At 50.1% G+C, this 19195-nt stretch overlaps 2 protein-coding genes and 1 long non-coding RNA gene across 3 annotated transcripts; 2 read left to right on the top strand and 1 right to left on the bottom strand.

Moving 5' to 3' along the window:
- The first annotated feature begins 4593 nt into the window (after positions 1–4593).
- LOC310899474 (ribonuclease CL2) lies at positions 4594–5728 on the top strand. The gene is made up of 2 exons (XM_083835852.1): positions 4594–4753; positions 5198–5728. The coding sequence occupies exons 1-2, from the start codon at positions 4691–4693 to the stop codon at positions 5639–5641; spliced, it is 507 nt and encodes a 168-aa protein (XP_083691978.1). The 5' UTR covers positions 4594–4690; the 3' UTR covers positions 5642–5728.
- On the bottom strand, positions 5193–13732 carry LOC310899475. Its single transcript, XR_014584304.1, has 3 exons — positions 13610–13732; positions 13423–13509; positions 5193–11341 (listed from the first exon to the last, which is right to left on the bottom strand). It is a non-coding gene; the product is annotated as an uncharacterized lncRNA (long non-coding RNA).
- Positions 13520–19133, top strand: MBOAT4 (membrane bound ghrelin O-acyltransferase MBOAT4). The gene is made up of 3 exons (XM_083835851.1): positions 13520–14666; positions 15207–15422; positions 15630–19133. Exons 1-3 carry the CDS (start codon positions 14548–14550, stop codon positions 16534–16536), a joined length of 1242 nt encoding a protein of 413 aa, XP_083691977.1. The 5' UTR covers positions 13520–14547; the 3' UTR covers positions 16537–19133.
- Positions 19134–19195: the final 62 nt, after the last annotated feature.

Consider the following 19195-nt stretch of genomic DNA (forward strand, 5'->3'; position numbering starts at 1 on the left):
GCTGCTGAATGCTGAGCACAGACGGGGAGGATAGCAGGGGTAAGGCGTGCTGTGAAAGTAGCACTAAGGACGTGATTTTACAGATTCTTACTGGCATTGAGTGAAATGCTGCAGAAAAAAATAATTACTGAGACAACAGAAGTGTTTAATATGATACATTTAAATGAAGCAGAATGGAGTGAACAAAAAGGCACAGAGAGTCAATATGGTGAAAAATAACGACAGGGTGGAGACATAGGACATAGCCCATTGACAGGACTGGGGCAATTCTGTCCAGGGCAGGGCCCAACCCAGGTCCTGCAGCACTCAGCATTAACCAGGGCAGTACTGTGAGGTTTGGGACACCAAAGCACAAACCGCAAAAGCACAGTAAAGTCCCTCTGCACCAAAAGATGAGATAATCTGTCCTCCAAAGACAGCAAAGGAGCTCCAGGCAGAGGCACACAAATGAAGAGACTTGAGGGGAGGAGAGGAAAAGGACAGTCACTAAAGCTCTTTCTTTCCTTTTGGAGCTACATCCACGAAGGTGAAAGTCACTCAGGGTACACACCGCAGTTCCCCATCGTCCGAGTACACCTGGGTCCTTGAGCAAAAGCAGTCCCACAATTGGGCTTGCCTTCTCCCCACAGGGGAGCAAACAGCACTTGTCTTTCCCAGCCTGTTGCCTGCAACACTGCGGGGACCTCATCTCCTTCCATGATACATAGGAAGGTCTTTTGACAAAGAAATAGCAAGCTATGGCCTGTGAGGCCAAAGCATCTGCCGCAAAGGGACACTAGAGGTCCCTCTGCACCAAAGCACGAGCTAACGAGTCCTCCCAAAGGAAGAAAGTTGCTACAAGAAGAGGCACAGGGATCACAGTATCATAGAATCATTAAGTTTGGAAAAGACCTCTAATACCATCTGTTCCTACCATTAACCTTGTACTCCCAAGTCTACCACTAAACCATGCTTCACAGTCCTTCTTTGAACATGCTCCAGCACCTCAATAGCTTTCTTGCAGTGAGGGGCCCAAAGCTGAACACAGAGTGAGGTGCAAGCAAGAGCCAGAGCCGAGTACAGGGGGACAATCACTTCCCTGGGCCTGCTGGCCACACTATTTCTGATACAAGCCAAGAAGCTGTTGGTCTTCCTGGCCATCCGCCCATAGTAGCCAGCACACTGCTGTCTGATATTCAGCTGGCTACTGATCAACATCCCCAGGTCCTTTTCCGACAGGCAGCTTTCCAGCACTCTTCCCACAGCATTACGTGGGGGTGCTGTGCTCCCAGCGCAGGACCCGGCACTTGGCCTTGTTGAACCTCGTACACTTGGCCTCGGCCCATCCATCCAGCCTATCCAGATCCCTCTGCAGAGCCTTCCTACGTAGCCTCAAGCAGATCGACATTCCCACAAAATAAAAGTCCTCTCACCGAGCATGTATAGTTTCCCAAGGGGAAGAAAGGTTCACCGGTGCTTTAGAATGGTATGACCCTATCTGACATCACCACAACGAAAGCTACATACTGAATAGTGAAGAAAGGTGTGAAGAAGAAAGCAATCACCAGACTACCACCAAATTTAACCACTGTGCAACACATTAAAGTCACAAGACTTATATCAGGAAACAATGTGCCCCAGCAAGTTACATATTTTGAGTTTATGTCATAAATGGAGAAAGATAAGGAATGAAAACTTCTTCCATTTAATAAAGAATGATATTTGTGTCATTTCTATGCAATATTGACAAGTATGGGAGTCACCAGCTGGGCCCGCAATCTGCTCCTGCCTGTGCCACCAAAGCCCTGAGCACCCCACTGGTGCTGCGGGCAATGCCACGGCTGCCCCACAGCCTGTGGGAACAGCACGGAAGGACGAGCATGGGTCTGGGGGGCTCAGCAACGCCCCTGCACTAGCACAGCTCCTCCTCACTGAGCATTTTGGAGCACAGCCCCTGCCCCCAGGGCTCTGGCCCAGGCCTCAGTGGCGAGGCAGACCCAGACCCGCAGTGGGGAGGTGACCATAGGAGCAGCCGGCTGAGAAATTCGGCTCCCCAGGCCCTGCCTCCCTCCCAGGACCTTCCCCTCTTGCTGGGTGCCCCACGAAGGCCTTGTGACATCACAGGGCCATCGGTGACAGCACCGTGCGGCTGCTGGCACCATCACCCACTCAGCGTGCAGACAGCGGTGCTGCTGGTGACGGCCAGAGATCGAGCCCAGAGAAGGAGCAGCAAAATGCTCAGCCCGGGGCTCTCCCTTGTCTATCTGCTCTGTGTGGCCTCTCTGCTCCCCAGCAGCCTTGGCTGTTCCAGCCGGCCCTCCTGGGCCACGCTTATGTGGGACGTGGCTCCTGAGGACCTGGAGCACCAGGGCATTGGTACAGAGAGCCAGTGCTCCTACCTGCCCTACCTGCTGGGCCAGCTGTGGTCCTCCCTGGCCATGCTGGATGCAGCTTTTGCATCCATGGAGGTGCTCTACAGGAGCGACTCAGCCCTGTGCCTGCTTGGTGGAGTTTTCCTTGTGGGGATTTGCTTCTGGAGGAACGCCAGGAGATGCCAGAGAGAGGTGAGTGACGGAGGTCAGGCAGGCCAAACAGTGCCAGGTTGCTGGGACTGCCAAGGCCTTAAACTTTGGTTTAAAACCTTAAACAAGGGTCAGTAATGGGTAGGACAAGGAGTAATAGCCCACGTGGTCATGAAGGACTCAGGAGGACCCTAAGGTGCCCTGGGTCTTCCCTGGACCTCTTCCCACCCCTGGGAGGCAGAGGTGGGTCTCATCTTCAGAAGAAGAAACAGGGACAGGCTGATGCCTGAGGGAGAAAAATATGGGGCCTGCCTGAGGCTTTCTTTGCACATCGTGCTGCCTGGTGCAGCCCAGCAGGACCCAAAGTTCTCAAGAAGAGGCCAAGCCCCGGTGCAGATGTCTCTAGCCCCCCCAAGGCCCATGTCCCTTTCATCATGCCCCCCTTGGCCTCTTGTTTCCAGGAGGTGAGCAAGACGCCCTCAGCTTCCTCAGGGACGTGCTGCCACTGTGGGTACTCCTACGACAGCTATGAGATGCTATGCCGGATGGAAGGAAACATCGTCCTGATGCAGAAGCACCTAAGAAAGCTGCTCCTCCACCACCCAAGAGCTGGCAGGACCCAGAGAGCCAAAAAGAAGAGAAAGGTGGAAGACATGGAAGAGGAGGAGAGCATTTTCTCCATCTCCCTGGAGAGCCACAGCTCCCAAGAGGCTCTGGGAGGGAATTGGGGGGGATTACTCCCCAGTGAATAAAGTATGTTAAACAAAACAATGGAGGTTGCGTGTATTGTCTTCATCCATCCCTGGTACGCATGTCCCCTGGGAAAGTGGGAGAAGAGAAGGAAAGAGAAAAAGAAAAAGAGACGTAATCTGAAGGGGGGAGCCATCGCTCACCACCTCCCAGAAGCAGACCAATGGCCAGACGGTGTATGAGCAATGGCTACTCCGGTTTTCAAAAGCTACAAGTTTTATTTCTTAGCATTATTTTGTGCTGTGATTCAAGCACCGCTCCATGTCTGGGAGAGGCCACCAAAGCTGCAGCATCACTCAGGGCCTGCCTGGCTGGTTAAGCAGGGGGCATCGTTGCTGAGGGGCCTGACACAGCTGTGGCAGGTTTTTCCCATGCTGCATCTTAACCCAGTGCCAGTCGTGGGTGGCAGTATGCTGCAATACTGTCCTGGTGACACTGGCGGTGCCCGCCATGGCTGTGGCTGTGGCAGTGGCACCAGCAGTGGTTCGGGGGGCTGCAGGCCCTGTGTGGCAGCACAGTTCCCAGCGCTGCTGCTGTAGGTCTGCCTGCTGGGCTGGGGGCAGGATGCGTGACGGTGCTGTTGGCTTCTGTTTGCTTTACCTGCTGTTCAGCACAGGAGCCTTAGAATAGGCTTGTTTATACCCCACAGGGTAACACACTCCTTTCTGTCATCCTCCAAGTGTCTTTCTGTGAGCCCCAGGGGCCTCTGAGTGCCCTTCAGCTTGACCCAGGGACGTCTGATTGCCATTTGGCTCAGCTGAGATGCCTCCAAGCACCCCTCTGTTCTACAGGGGGCCTGCAAGTCTCTTTTCATGTTCAGCAATAGTATCCAAGAGCCTTTCAGTTCAAAGCAGGTGAATCTAATTGCCTTCCTGCGTGCCCAGGGACCTCTGATTTCCTTTCAGGTCAACCCAGGGATCTTCCCATGTGTTTATGTGGCAAGGTTTTGGCCAGTGGCAGGTCCCTTTTCAAGCTGACTACTGCTGGCTCTTATCTAACGTGGCAGCTTCTGGTCTCCTCTCACAGAGGCCAGCCATGCAGCCCCACTTGCTACCAAAATTTTGCCACTTAAACCCAATGTCTTGTCATGGTTCCCCACAGGAACTACGTCTTCCTGTTCAATCCTGTTCTTCATAGTACTTTTTCACGTGCATCTTGCCCCCTCCACCAAGAGGACCTGCCCCTTATGGTACATGTGGCCTCAGGCGAAAATACGTTGCCTGTGGTGAAGTGGGCAGGAGGCACCTGAGGGGATGTATGCAGACAGTCATGTGGTCCATTAATGATTCCCTAATGACCTTGAGGGGTGGAGGGATGTGAGGGGAGTGGGGCCTCCTAGGTGCCAGGTTCCCCCCCGCACATTGGACCTTGCTCTTTGCCCTGTCCCTCCTCCTGGCCCCTTGCCTTTTGGGCCTAGCTTGGGCAAGTATAAAAGAGGCATGGGGGAGTGGGAGGGACCAGGAGACCCTGACGCCCGAAGGAAAACTGAGACACTCACACAGGTGAGGGTGAGGGATACATATGGGACCAAAGTTTCTGCGGGAGGGAACCACAAGGAACCCAAGCATCTAGTGGGAGAGTAGGAGTATGGTGGGGATCCAGGTGTTCGAGCACGGGGGGAAATGATAGGGGATCCATACGTCCAGGGGGGTGTTGCATAGGAGACCCAGACACTTGCAGGGTGCAGGACTGTAGGGGACGTAGTGCTGGTGGGGTGTTCCGTAAGGGACCCAGGAATCTGGATGGGATCAACAGATGACCCATGTGTCCAGTGGACTTCTGTAGTGGACCCAGGAGTCACAGGGGGGCTTCCTCATGCGTTTGGAGGGGATCTATAAGGGACCAGGGTGTCTGGGAGTGGAATCTGTAAGGGACTCGAGTGTCCAGGGTGGGTTTTTCATTCAGGGCTCCTGCAGTCCCGATGGCCCTGACCCTACTTACCACAGGTACTCATGGCGAGCTGGACTCTATGCGTGGTTCTGGTGCTGGCAACAGTGGCAGGGGCGGTGGGTGAGACCCGCTATGAGAAGTTCCTGCGGCAGCATGTGGACCATCCCCGGACACTCGGGCTCATGGGGCACCGCTACTGCCAGGTCATGCTGGCACGACGGCAAGTGACGGCCTCAGGGCGGCCTTGCAAGCCCTCCAACACCTTCGTGCATGCACCGGCTGAGGACCTGGTAGCCACCTGCAGGAATCCTGCTGATGCTATGGGGATCCATAGCACCTCATCACCCATGGGCATCACAGCCTGCCGCCTGCGGGGTGGGGACACCCGGCCCCCTTGCAACTACCGGGCCCGGCAGCTCCAGCACCATGTGCGTGTTGCCTGCCTTGATGGGTGGCCTGTGCACCTCGCTGGCACCCATGCGTCCCCTGATGAGGCTTAATGTGGGGGCAAATGTGTGGAGAGGTGGATCCCCCCTTGCTTCTGCCAGGGGCTGTTCTAGGACATACAATAAAGGAGGTGTCACAGGCCTGGGCTCCAGCATCAGCTTGTGGGGGGACCCTGGGACCCTACTCCCCTGTGGATACCCTTTGGGTACCTCTGATCCCATCCGGAGTGGTCATGGACAGCCTAGGTGCCCCCATAAACCCTTGTATTCTCCCAACCTCCTGGGTGCACCCTCTAGGTGTCTCTGACCTCTACTGTGCCCCACAGACTGCCCACCATATTCTCTGCCCCCTACCAGGTGCTTCACAACTTCCCATGAAAGGGGCTGGAAGGGAACAGCAGGCAGCCCTAGACCTTTATTCCCCACCACTCACTACTGTGCATGGTCCCCAGCGCTGCATACCTTTTGTCTCAAGAACTCTGTGGTCAGTTTGAGGGGAACCAGAACAGAGTATAGTCTCCAATGGGATCAGCCTCTGTTCTAAATATCCGGAAACCTTAGGAGGTACAAAAGGATCTGGTCCTATTGGGTCTCGGTCTCAACACTGAGAGAAAAGAGTTCCTGATTATATTCTGCCTTGAAAATAAACCACCTCTTCTGCCATCTCTGGCATAAGGAAGGGCACGGGGCTGGCTCCTATCCTGCACTTCGTGCAAGTGATGTGGCTGAGCTCAAGAGCTGCAAGACTCGATCTGTGGAAATTTCACTTAATTTAATGATTTATTTCCATAAGCTTTTAATTACTGGTTTGGGTATTGAGAAACAAAGAAGATACCAAACAATTACACTAGCACTTACAGCAATGTCTTCCCAATGCTCAACTTCAGGCCAACACCACTCCTCCCTTCTTGCTACTCTCTACTTCCTTGTTTTTTGCTGTGTGTTACACTCCCTCCCTTCTTTCTGAGGGATGGCGGGCAATTCAGAAGGCTGGAATTAGGGCATAAGGGTTTATTTTTTTGATTCTCTTTGCTTATTCCTGCTTCTCTGCTCTAACACAGCTTTCTCTGTGTCCTGCAGTCTCTTTGGGGCAATTTCTGTTCTGGTGTAGGTTGTACATGGCCCGTAATCCCTTTGTGTTCATACCTGTTCTGACATTGCTTCCTCCAAGGGCAGCAGATCCTTTGAGTAAATATGTGTTCTGACACGGGTCACCCATGGGCTGCAGTCCCTTTGGAGTTGTATCTCCTTTGGTAGAGCTTCCTCCATGGGCCTAGTCCTGGTTTCAAGCCCTAGTTTCAGCTGGAGCCTGTGCCATGAATATCAGAAGAGGACTTGGTGAGTCGGGCACCTAGAGCTGGGGGCAGACAGGCCTCCTGCTCCTGCTACCCATGGCCACCTTGGTTCCTTTTTCCCTGGCTTGGTGGAGAAGTTGGATGAAGTTAGCCTGGAAAACAGGCACCTCCAGCATCTCTTCTGTCCACAGGCTTGCTTGGCTAGGGTGGAGCTGGCTATCCTTCCCTCCTGATTCCTCTTGTCCCAGTGCCATCTCCATGGGCTTCAGGGCAGGCTGCAACAGTTTGCCTCCATAGCTGGAGTAGAGAAGGGAGAGTGACAGAGGGTCACTCTACCTTTACAAGCTCTGACTTAAAGCAAAATTGCTGGTGCCTGGCCTCTGGAGCACAGGGTGAGTCCACCATCATGGCAAGCCCCTGCTTTATGGGGTTACCAACTAACTGATTAATGGGGCTGATTAAAGATAGCTGCAACCACCCATCCAAAGACATCAGCATTGGGAAGGGCAGCACGAAAGAGGGGGACACAAGTACCAGAGCCACCCAGGACCCTCCCTGCAAGGAGTCTCCAAATAAATCCACTGGCTCTAACAGTTTTACTCAAGAAAGTGTGGTGGGAGACTACTAATGCTGCTCTGGGACTGGGAGTAGGGAACCTGAGTAGATAAAACAACAGGTGGTGGAGTCTTAAATGAGCTTTGAGAGAGATCAGCACTTGAACCTCAGAACCATCTGGGAGAAGAGAGAGAGGCTGGGACATACGTTGTGTCCCTTCCAGGTCTCAGTGGATTTGCTGGGAGAGGCACTGGAGGTGGGCTGCCTGTGTGGCCAGTGCCCCTACTTAATGGGGCACTCCTCTGCGGTCCTGAGACCGTGGGCTTTTATTTTTTTTTCTTTCTTTTTTTCTTTTTTGTAAACCCAATTCCTCTTTGGAAGAATGCAAATATGTTGTTCAGAGTATGACCTACTTCTCTCAGTGTTTACTGCCAGCATTCCTTTTTGTATCTCTTCACTGGTCAGCGATAGCTTCCCTTGAATTTCCAGTAGTAAAGTGCTTAAACTGATGCAACAGACAACTTATAGTGGCAACTTGGAGCTACAAACTTTCCTCTTTGAGGAATACCAGCTCCCATGCCTGGAGAAATAACTGGACAGATCACATCAACTCTCCTGTTGGGAGCAGTCCATTAGCAAGCTGGATGGTGGGACATGGTGATGAAAGAAAATTTATTGTTCAGGTCAAAGCGACCCAATACCTAGCATATGAAAAATTATGTGTCTAATGACCATGGCCAGAGACCCGCTTGCCCTGCAGCTACAGAGAAGCCACAGTCACTGTTACGAACTTGAAACGGAGAAGCACTTGTCTGTCTGGAAGAGCTATTTCTAAAGATTAAGCAGAGTCAGTGAATCCTGTAATATGGAAGACAGACAGAAGGAAAATCAGGGATGGATAAGGAAATGTTTAACAAGGCCTGCTTTTTCTCCTGTTTGTCTTCCACACTACAGGACTGTGCAGGTTTATCCATCAGTTATTGCTTCAAGGGGAAACAAATCATGAGCTCCCTTGATGTCTCACTGAGAAAAAAAAAATCAAAAACATACCTCAGGGAAATTCACTATTGCCTTTCCTTACTGGTATTCTAGGAGAGCTGATGCTACAGATCTTTGGAAGGTTTAAAGACAGAGTTGGTTGTTTTTCCCTTTGCCAATAAGAGGCCTGACTTAATAAAAAGGAACTGAGGAGAAGAGACTTTGTGTGGGCCCTATGAAGCACCAGATGCTCTGTAACCCCAGATTTGCAGCTATAAATAGCCCAGTCTCATGTAATTTCAGCTCAGTTTTCTCTGTGTACTGTGCTGGCTTTATGTATTGATTTTGCATTCACGGCCAGAATGGGCCTCCGAGCCACCTCTACTAGATGCTATTTTGTTTGTCAAAAGTGTATTGAGGAACATGTTCAGCCTAACACATCCACTGAATACCCCAGCAAAGCACAGAGACACTGTACTAGCATTCTGGGAAGTACACGCTACAGAACTGCAAAACATTTGCAAAAGTGGGAAGTAAGCAGACTGTAGCCGCTGAGCCAACAGGCTTTATAAAGGTACAGGGCTGTCTGTGCTTCAGAAGTCACTCAGGGATTTAAAGCTGCTGAAATGTTTGCAGTCACAGCTGTACATTAAAACAGTGTATAAGAGCATTGAGGCAGCCTTTTAAATGCTTCCCACTGGCTACTCTCAAATTTAATTCGCACAAAAACACATTTTTACTATCCCCACCGGGAGAAAGAAATGAAAAGCCTTGCAAAGCCAGTATTAGCAGCACCACTATGCATAGACTTTGAACTAGCATCTGGTCGAGGTCCAAAAGTCGTGACAACATGAACGTGACTGACAGCTACACGGAAGGAGGACCTGCTATTTGCTTTGCACTGGAGGACACCAAACTTCAGCCACAGGCCAGCGACAGCATTTACTCAGGGTTCATCAGGCAGGTCTTTCTCAATCATTTCAGATAAATCCACCTGTCCCAACTGGACTTTCACTTCACGAAGGGTAGAAAAATTGCTGTGACTGCACGAGCCTTTCTCAGAGCGTATGCACAGCAGTTCGAAAGTGCCGACACCGAAAATGGGCCAAAAAAATGCCACTTGAGGGCAGCACTGCTCCACCAAACAGTCAGTACTGCTCAGAACTTGAACTGCTTCTTCAGGAAAGGTCCCCAGGCATGTCCTCTGGCACTTACACAAAACAGCACGTGTACCTTTTAGTCCATCAGAAGCTGAATAAACCGTGTGAGGGTTTAAATCTTGGCTGAAAAGGGGTTCCACATGGGTAGGTACTGCCAGTGCACCCCTCAGACCTCAGAATAAATGCCTGCACGTGTTCAAGAAGAGTTACAGAAGTACTGCTGAACAGAGCACACAACAAGGTGAGAGGAGGCTCAGAGAGGAAACTACAAGAGGTGTGTTGCGGAATTAAAGTGCATGAAAATATTGCAGGACTTACCGTCGAACACAGAAGACCTGAACTCTGGGAGAAAACAGATTTGAGGCAACATTTTGCCTAACGCATCACAGATGAACCTGCAGATTCTTCCAGTTTACCGGCAAAGACTAAATGACTGCATAATTACCTGATGACCTTCTTTCTTCCCTCTCTCTAGCAAAATCTTGTTGATCTAAAAGTAATATGAAAGATATTTTAGCAGCTTACTGATTTATAGATACTGCATATTTTTAGTATTATTTTTCATTGGTTTCTTTGAAATACCTTGCAGACATCTGGAACCACAGCAAGGTTAGTTACACACTACCCTGCTCAACATCAGCAGCAAGAATGACTTATTTATAGAAGGCACCACTGTGCTTATCACATTCCCAGAAAACAAAAGCACTGAAGCCATCCCTATACTGAACAGGAGCAGAGAGAAAGATCTTACACTAGCTGTCAGACTTATTTAGAACCTGACACAATGACTCTGAAGCTGTGGGTTGTGGTTAGTTTGCACCTAGCTGAATATACTTACAGTCTTGCTAAAGTTTCTGTGTGCATGTAGCAAGCAGATCGCATGCCTGTACTGTTCCATGAGCTACTCTGTCAGAAAAAGAAGGAGTATCAAGGGGGGTTGTTTTGGTTGTTGTTGTAGTTTTGTTTTAGTAACACCTCCTGCAGATGTCAATGAAAATGAGTACAGAGCATCCATTAGTATATATTGATGCAAGCATAAGCAAAAGTTTGCTTGGAACCACTCATTCTAACAAGAAAAAAAAAAAAAGAGAGAGATAGGCCTCTCCAGCAGTCCACATAGCATTGCTTGTGTACCCAGTGGTGTCAGGTGGAAACAGCAGCACTCACACAAAATGTGCAGCAAGGAACTGGACTAACAGAACCTGAATTCTGCAGTGTACCTCATCGAGGTCGCTTTTGTTGCAGAGTATAATAGTCATTTGCTTTCCAGACCTTAGTTCCTCAAGTCTACATTTTGTTGTGAAACAGGGGACAGAGTATCTGTTTAACTTGGAAAGCTTTCACACCAAGAAATGGTCAAAAGGCTATGCCACAGTGCAAATCTAACAAAACTGCTAAGCATGCAAGCATACTGCATAGTATAAATATGATGCATACTGTAAACCTGACAGACAATACCCTGCTGCAAAGACTGAACACCCCAGCGGGGATCTCAGTAGTGCTGCTCTATGAAACGTCCATCCACTTGCCCGGTTCCTCTTCCACAACCAAGGCTGGGAACCAGGTTTTTCAGAGACGGTCCTCCTTCCATTGCAGTCCTGAACCACTATCTCACGAAGACCCTCAAGGTCCCTCTCCTTGCTGGAAATATCCCTAGAGTCATCGCCTCCACCTTGTGTCTCCCTTTCATGAGCAGCTGTTGTTGGTTTTTGTTGTTATTGTTGTTTTCTCTTCTGCATTCAAGCACACCAAACAACACAGTAGACCTGAAGGAAAAAGTTTTCAAGGCAAAAAATTAATCACTATTTCAGAAAGTTCATTTATACAGTACAGTCCGGAAACAACATATTCGCAGTGTGTCTCAGCCTACTTTGATGCAGAAGACAACCGCCACCAAACCCTTCCTTACAGCTGGGACTCTGGATAAACCCATTTCATTAACACCCACTTCATTAACAGTCACATCGAGCTGAGTATGAGGGCCAGGCTATTTGTTCAGTGGTGTAGGCATTCAAAAAGATGGGTTTTACCCAGGCTCAGACTAGACTATTGAATCTTGTCTAATTTCCCTAACTTCAGACTGAAGTCCCTATTGACCAGATGTCCCTGTACACCTAGAGTCAGGCAACAGGAGTCACCAGCCAGAAGAACCTAGCTCAAAGCTACATCACCATGGGGCAGAGAGATTTCTCAGACCTCTCTGACTGGGGTCATGGCTACAATAAGAGACTTTGTCACTATCCTTAACCTTCTGGGGTTCAGCCTTTTTTCCAGGAAGACAAAAATGTCTTTACCACAAGCAACCATGGGCCATTTACAGGCAGCAGACAGCAAATCTGTAATGGTAACAAGTAGCAAAAAGCCAGTAAGGGACCAGTCCCTGCCAACAAAGGAAGAGGTTTTGCATTTTTGTGTTTTAATAAACCCTTGCATTTATTTTTTAATTCCCTTCTTATTTAGGCACTTTCATGTTCTGCTTATCACAGCCAAATGTGAAGTCCCAAGGTTTTTAGTTGATTCTGCCTTTTAACACCAAAGGGAGACAGAAACTATCATCTTGTTTTGTGGTGGGAATGTCCAGGTTGCCCAAGGTCATAGAGAAAGACTGAGACAGGAGCTCAGACCAAGCTTCCTAAACCTTATTTTTTTTTAATAGCCTTCCTTCCTATTTATGTGCTTTTCTCTAGGATAAAGACTAAACCCACTGGTCTGACTTTTTTCTTTAAAATATATATATATATTTTGCTTTTGATTCTTATCTTTCACTTTGCTGCATGTCCTGCAAATTAATGTGTATCACATATATATCTTACATATGTATAAGATCAGTATATGCTGCATTACAACAGGCCACCAAAACTGTTCCTGAAGCAGCACTATATTCCACTAAGAAAGCAGCTTAAAACTTTAAAACAGCTTTAAAACTTTAAAGCCGCTTAAAACTTAAAAACTTTCAGAATAGTAGCCCAAGACTAGTGTCTGAGTCATATCTGCTCAGATTTCATGACCACAGTTTGCTCTGACACTGCTCATCCCACTTCTTCCTCACTTGCTGTCAAAGAATTAATTCCTCAGACAGGAACAGGGTTGTTGCTTGTGTAGTACATACAAATGAAGCAAATAAAGCTCTCTCACAGGTTTCTCTCTGGCTCATACACTCACTTTAAGATCACATTTCCACAGCCCAGCAGCTAACATTATAAAATAAGCAGCATGAGCTGTGCATCACATTTCCAATGCTACTGTGGAAATTCATTTCTGCTGCTTGAAAAGCAATGACATTTTTTCAGAACCATAGCAGTGAACTGCTTAAATAGGCACTGCAAAGGCCTTGAAAAATATTTACTCAGCAAAGTTAGTGCTGGGCTCCATGGATTTGGCAGGATGAGTCCTGTGAAACCAGGCTCCTGCTGCATGCCATGCATGCCAGAAGTTACATGGAAAAAGCTTCTCTCCAGTGCTATCACATATGAACTGCAAATGTTTAATGTCTTCCTCTTAAAATATACCTTACAAACACAGCAAAATGAAGAGCCAGTTCTCCTGCAGTATTCACTCTGAATCATTTTTTTCCATGGGGTTTTGTTCCCTGCCTTCTTATAACCATTCCAAACAATATGGTAGGCTTGCCAACATCATGGTAACTTGAAATGCTTAGTGAAGAGTAGAAACATTCGTAAAAGTTTTAAAATTAAAATTTCTTTCTTTCTTTCTTTCTTTCTTTCTTTTTTTTTTGGATGAGAACAGATTTTTCTGTAATATTAAGCACAAATTTTGCTCTTTTTTACTGAAAACAGGCAAATCTAAATATTTTTAATCATTCATCCAAGGAAGGGAAAAACCTTACTTCTTCTGCTCCTCTAATAAGTAAATTTTTTTTCATACAGAGGAAAATTCCATGGCATTTCTCTTCACAATCACGCTGTTCATATGCCTAAAATAAAGCAGATATCAATGGGATAAAACAAAAAACAAAAACAAATAAACAAAAACAAGCGTGAGCTTTCCATTTGAATTCACCTAGCTTTTCTTACCTGTATCTCAAAGAAAAATGAAAAAACGAAGTCCTGTAGACTGACTGACTTTGTTTTTGTGGGCTTTTTTTTTTTTTGGTCTGTTTAGCTATGAAATACCACTAGTAGCATTTTGAGAGCAATAGCAACTGCCTTCAGCTCACCCTAGAGCTCAGTCTTCAAATCACCTTTCAAGTCTGACAAAAAGAGGAAATTTTGCTTTCCCACATGACACATTTCTGGACCAATGTGCAGTTTAACAGCGACAGCTGATTTCTGCGATCTCAAGTATGTCTGTGATTCCATTTTTTATCTTCTCAAAGAAAAAACGTTCAGGAAGAATAAAACTATTTCTTTATGTCTGGTAAGTGAAAAGGCCCTGTGGCTCAGGCTGAGTGCTGGGGTTGATGGGCTCACCCTCCCCTGGCTTTTTGCAGAGGTGACAGAGTCCATCTTCTCTCTGTCACCAGGAATTTAAACAGCAGGAGATCCCCACCACCACCCCACGACAAGCAAGGCCAGAGATGGGAAAGAGCCACAGCTTTCCATGAAGGACTGAGCTGAGACGAGGCCAAGCCTCTTCTGTACCTGGGGATTTTTCTCTGAAGTGCATCCCAGCATGACACATTTGGCAGCTCAAAGAGGCTCTCATCTCGGCGCTCACTCTCACTGCCTGCAAAGCACGTGGTAATGGCACGGGTATCTGGCAGAGCAAATAACCAACCCCTAACTTTTTCCACCTGCTCACAGACCTTGGGAGAGAGGTGCTTCAAGGAGCCAGCACTGACGAATGCAAAAAACACGCACCTCTTCCTGCAGATATCTCTGTTTCCTTGGCTCCGCTCTGTTTTTTTTGCTGTTTGTGACGTGCTCCTGCCAGATATAAAGCAGAGACAGAGGAGCCCTTGGCTCAGTCCATTTTCCAGGTGTCAGAGGCAGCCAAAGAAGCACGGTGCTCAATGCGCTGGGCGGACCTGCTCATCCTTCTCCCTGCAGCCTGGTACCAGCTGGCAGCTTTCCCCTTCGCTGCTCTCTTCCACCAGCTCTGCGCTTCGGGGCAACTCTCTCTGACTGCTCGGTATGTGGTTGTCACCTCTGCTGCTGCGACAAGGGCAGGTTGTGTCCGTGGGTGCTTTCTGGGTCTCTCCTAGCCAGAAGTGCAGTGGGACGCAAGGTAGCGATTCCCTGCTGATGCGGGTATGGACGTGAGCTGTCCCGCTCCCCTCTTTGTGCAGGGGGGCCAGTTCAGGGTGGTTAAGGCTAAAACAGCCAGGCCAGACTCTCCTGTTGAAAGAGATGGTTTTAGGGGTGTACTGGGATGAGTGCATGGGCAAAGGGAGCAGGGAGGGAACGGGGACTGTCTCTGATGTGACTAACACAGGGGCCAGGCAGGGGCTGTGATACGCAGCCTAGTCCCCCCGTCCCTGCCTTGCAGCTATGGTGGGGTGCTAGTGACCCCTCAGCCCCACAAGAGACCAAGCGTCTGCCACGAGAGGCAGACTGCAGGGCACTGTGGAGGCTGCTTGCCTCAGACTACACCCTACCACCACCACCAGGGCTGGAGCCTCAGTCGCCATTTTCCCCAAAAGCCAGTCAAAGGGCATCTGGTCTCTTCTAGGTACACATTCCTCCTCGCTGGAGGATGTCTCCTTGCAGTCACAGCCATGGGCAGCTATGCCGTGTTACTTCTTATCCCCGCTGCTGGCTCTGTGCTCGTCCTCCTCTCCGTCAGCCCAGCTCACGTCCACACCTGGGTCTTTGGCCTCCAGATGTGCTGGCAGACGCTCTGCCACCTGGGCCTGGGCAGCTTGGCGCTGGAGTCAGAGGATGCCAGGTAACCTTCCAGCCCTGCCTCCCTCCCTCTCCACCTTCCCAGCCATTTTGGACGGGTGGAGGTTGGTCTCTCCTTGGCCCCCAGCTGCATCCCTGCTGATGGATGGCACTGTGGGCATGGCAGCGGGGAGGTGGGAGGGACAGCATGTGTGCCCATGCGCTCCTTTCAAGGCACCCTCAGCGGCTCCCCGGTGCTTTCTCCTTTCAGGCCAGCTGTTGCCCTCTCCGCCATTATGCTGTTCACCCAGAAAGTGACATCTCTGGCCCTGGACATCCACGAAGGGACCGTTCTGCCCCAGACAGGCCAGGGGCTTTTGCAGCAAGCCTTGCCTCTCTGCAGCTACCTGCTCTTTTTCCCAGCCCTCCTCGGAGGCCCCCTGTACCCCTTCAGCAGGTTTCAGGTCCAAGCCGAGTCCTTGGGGGCTGTCCCCCTGCCACTGGAGGCTGCTGGCCGGAGGTGCCTTGGGGCGCTGGCACTGCAGGCGCTGCGTGTGGGGCTGGAGGGCTGGCTGCCCCGTGCACAGGGCTGCTGCGTCCTGGCCAGCCTGTGCCACGCGTGGATGCGGGCCCTGCTCTTCAGGCTGGCCTACTACACACAGTGGGTACTGGATGAGGCCCTTCTCGAGATGGCAGGCTTTGGGCTGGTGGTGGGGCAGGGAGACCTTTCAGGCCGTGACCTGTGGGTGCTGGAGACCACACACCGCCTGGCTGTCTTTGCCCGAACCTGGAACAAGAGCACGTCCCGCTGGCTGCGGAGGCTGGTCTTCCAACGCTGCCCAGCCCAGCCGCTCCTCGCCACTTTCGCCTTCTCCGCCTGGTGGCACGGCCTCCGGCCCGGGCACGTCTTTGGTTTCCTGTGCTGGGCCATCATGGTGGAGGCCGACTACCGCATCCATCCCTTCCTCAGCGCCTGGGCCGCCTCCCGTGTTGCAAAGCTCCTCTACCGTGGCACGACCTGGATCTTCACGCAGCTCATTGTCGCCTACATCCTGGATGCTGTGGAGTCTGAGAGCTTCTCCGCGCTCTGCCTGCTCTGGACTTCTTACAAGAGTATCCTTCCCCTCTCTTACGGTGTTGTGCTGCTGCTGCTTTCCAAGAAGCCAAAGCAGAACTGAGCCTGTCCTGTGCTACCTTGAGTGGATGGCTGGGGATGTCCCTGTACATATGAGCATACAGAGTGATAGTAACTATTGGTCAAGTGATCTCCAGAGACCCGAGGTTGTCCTGGGATATCCCCAGCTTTGAGGGATGTACTGAAGCAAGGTGTCGATGTCACCGACCTAGACAAAAGAGCTCCCAGCAGCACTGCTTGCCCCGCATTTGTCTTGAGGCTTCGAGTCTCAGCCTCATCTCATGTGGAAAGCATGCAACCTCCCCGCCAAACTCATCAGAGCTGCAGATATGTATTGGTCAGCACCTGTGTCCAGCTCCTTGGAACCTGTCTTCCATGGGGCTAGCAGGTACATGCAGGGAGCCGTATCTTGCCAGCTTTCTTGTGCTCAGGGACCACCGGGAGCCTGGACATAGGAAAAGGGGCTGGCAGTCTGTCACAAGCCAAGAAAAACTTTCCCCAACCAGCAGTACAAGTGAGAGGCATGAGTCTGCAGTGCTTCTCCAGCAATCGCCCCTTGACACTCTTCCCGTGGCACATGAACCCCAAGTTTTGTCCCCAGCTGGATGTCTTCTGCAGTCCCCCGAGTGGGTGACATGCTTGGCCCCCAAGGTGGAAGGTCAGGGAACACGGATGATCCATCCCCTCAACCACCTCTGCAGAGGATCCTGGGCATGTGGGCAAGTATGTCTAGGTAGAGTTGGGGTCTACTGCCCGGGGCATGCTGAGGACAGCACGGGCAGAGGGGGGGGAAATAAGCCAGCAAAGCCCTCAGACTTGGCTGTGACATTCAGCTAGGGCTTCAGGGTTGCTTTCCCCACAACAGCTGCACAATGCTCTTCTTGAGTCCAAGCACTGACCTAAGACCCAAAAGCCTGGGACTCTTTAGGCATGAGATACCAGAGGGGTAGATACCAGGAAACCATGGAGCTAGGAGCTTTTGTTTACATGAAAGCATGAAGCCACCCACCCAATCTCAATATAATATAGCTGAAAACACTACAAGACTATAGTTGGTCCCTAATCTGTGGGGGATACTGCTGCAAGGTACCAGGACCACCAACACCTGAACCAGTCTCAATCCAGTTGCCCCCATTATTATTTTCCAGTTGCCAGTACAGCGGGCATTATGATTGGATTCGTCATGGTCAGGCCCTGTCTCCTTCAGTGTTAGTCCTGCAGAGCTGCCTCCAACTTGTTCCCTACATCCATGCTTAAAAACTGAGTCACCTCTTCATCTTATCTATGCAAAACGTGCTGGGCTCCTTCAGACAGGTTCTCCAGCTGTTCAGTCACTCCCCTGGCCAACGTGAGACCACATGCAGCAGGCTGTGGCCAGACTTCCCAGCAAAGAACGTAGGATGGTCCACAGGACAGTGGTTCCCAAGCCAGAAGGCTCCTGCTGCTTGTGTTGGAGGGAAATGTATGCAAGAGACAGGGCACAAGAAAGCCTGCGTACAAAAAATCCCTGACAGTAGCGGTTGGAGCCATTCCACATTCTTTCAGCAGGCAGGGACGTGCACAGCTTCCTCCCTAAGGGGACTAGGGGAAATTCATTGCAAATGGGTGCCCAGCCAAGAAACCATTCCCTCCCCTCAGCAGCAACTGCAGCCAAACAGATTAAAAATCCAGGTGAGAAGCCTGGAAAAGATTCACAGAAAGCATACAAAGTGTCAAAAATCATGGGGAATTAAAATTCCCACAAGAGAGCAGGCTGGAGCTGGAGGTGAATAAAGGTTGGAGAGTCCTCATGAATTTCTCCCCATTTTCAGCTGGGATGGGGGTAGCTCAGATGGTGATGTCCTTCCTCAGCAAAGCTGATGCCGGGTTCCCTCCATGAGCCCCAAATCGACCCCTGCAAGTGCTGCACAACCGGTCCCAGCAGCAGGGCAGCTCATCTCTGCCTCATATTGAGATGGAAGAGCATAAAGGCAGCCTACAACCTGCCTGAAAAGTCAGCAGCAACACGGCCTCCCCACCAAGCCAGGTGGCTGCTTGTTGCATGTCTCAATAGAGAGAAAGGGGACGGAGGGAGCTAGGCCAGCTTCTCCCTCTTCCCTTGTGCTACATCTTTTGAAAGAACATGTTCACAATGCAAACAGCTCTCCCTCTGCATTTCTAATGCATCAGCACAAGGCACCAGCAGCAATAAGCCTCCCAGACCAGAGGCTAGCAGCACCAGCCTCCCACAGGCTCGCTCATCTTTTGATAAAGGAGTTAAATACATGGTATGCACAAGGGACAGGTGAGTTACCAGGTGAAGGGAATGAGCTGGGTGGATGGGGAAAGCATAGCAGCCTGGCCCCGACTTTCTTCCTCGGGGCCTCGGAGGTGAATTGGGGATTTTCCATTTCATTAACTTTACAAGGGGTAATTCCCAGCATGCAGCATCTTCTTTGTGAACAGCCCCATCCTGGCTCTCTCACCCCTTCACAAAGGCAGCAATGCTAGACAGGAAGGCAATGCTGTACTAACATCCAGAGAAGGCAACAGGCAGGTGATACTTAGTTGCCACAGCAGAAAATACAGAAACAAGCAGCGATTTTTGTTTTTAAAGCAAAAAAAAAACAACAACAAAATGGATGTCAAAACAGAAATGAATTTGAAAGCAGCCCCTGGCTCTCCCATGCAAAGGAGCATTGAATGAATTGTTTTTACTCCTC

Source organism: Anser anser (genome assembly GCF_964211835.1).
Source record: "Anser anser genome assembly, chromosome: 4".
In the NCBI taxonomy this organism is placed as follows: domain Eukaryota; kingdom Metazoa; phylum Chordata; class Aves; order Anseriformes; family Anatidae; genus Anser; species Anser anser.

What these genes read in the sequence shown, in the direction of transcription:
- MBOAT4 (XM_083835851.1), top strand. Translation starts at nt 14,548, where the DNA reads ATGCGCTGGGCGGACCTGCTCATCCTTCTCCCTGCAGCCTGGTACCAG. An exon ending in CAACTCTCTCTGACTGCTCG is followed by an intron (nt 14,667 to 15,206) that starts GTATGTGGTTGT and finishes GGTCTCTTCTAG; the next exon opens with GTACACATTCCTCCTCGCTG. An exon ending in CTGGAGTCAGAGGATGCCAG is followed by an intron (nt 15,423 to 15,629) that starts GTAACCTTCCAG and finishes TTCTCCTTTCAG; the next exon opens with GCCAGCTGTTGCCCTCTCCG.
- LOC310899474 (XM_083835852.1), top strand. Translation starts at nt 4,691, where the DNA reads ATGGGGGAGTGGGAGGGACCAGGAGACCCTGACGCCCGAAGGAAAACT. An exon ending in AAACTGAGACACTCACACAG is followed by an intron (nt 4,754 to 5,197) that starts GTGAGGGTGAGG and finishes TACTTACCACAG; the next exon opens with GTACTCATGGCGAGCTGGAC.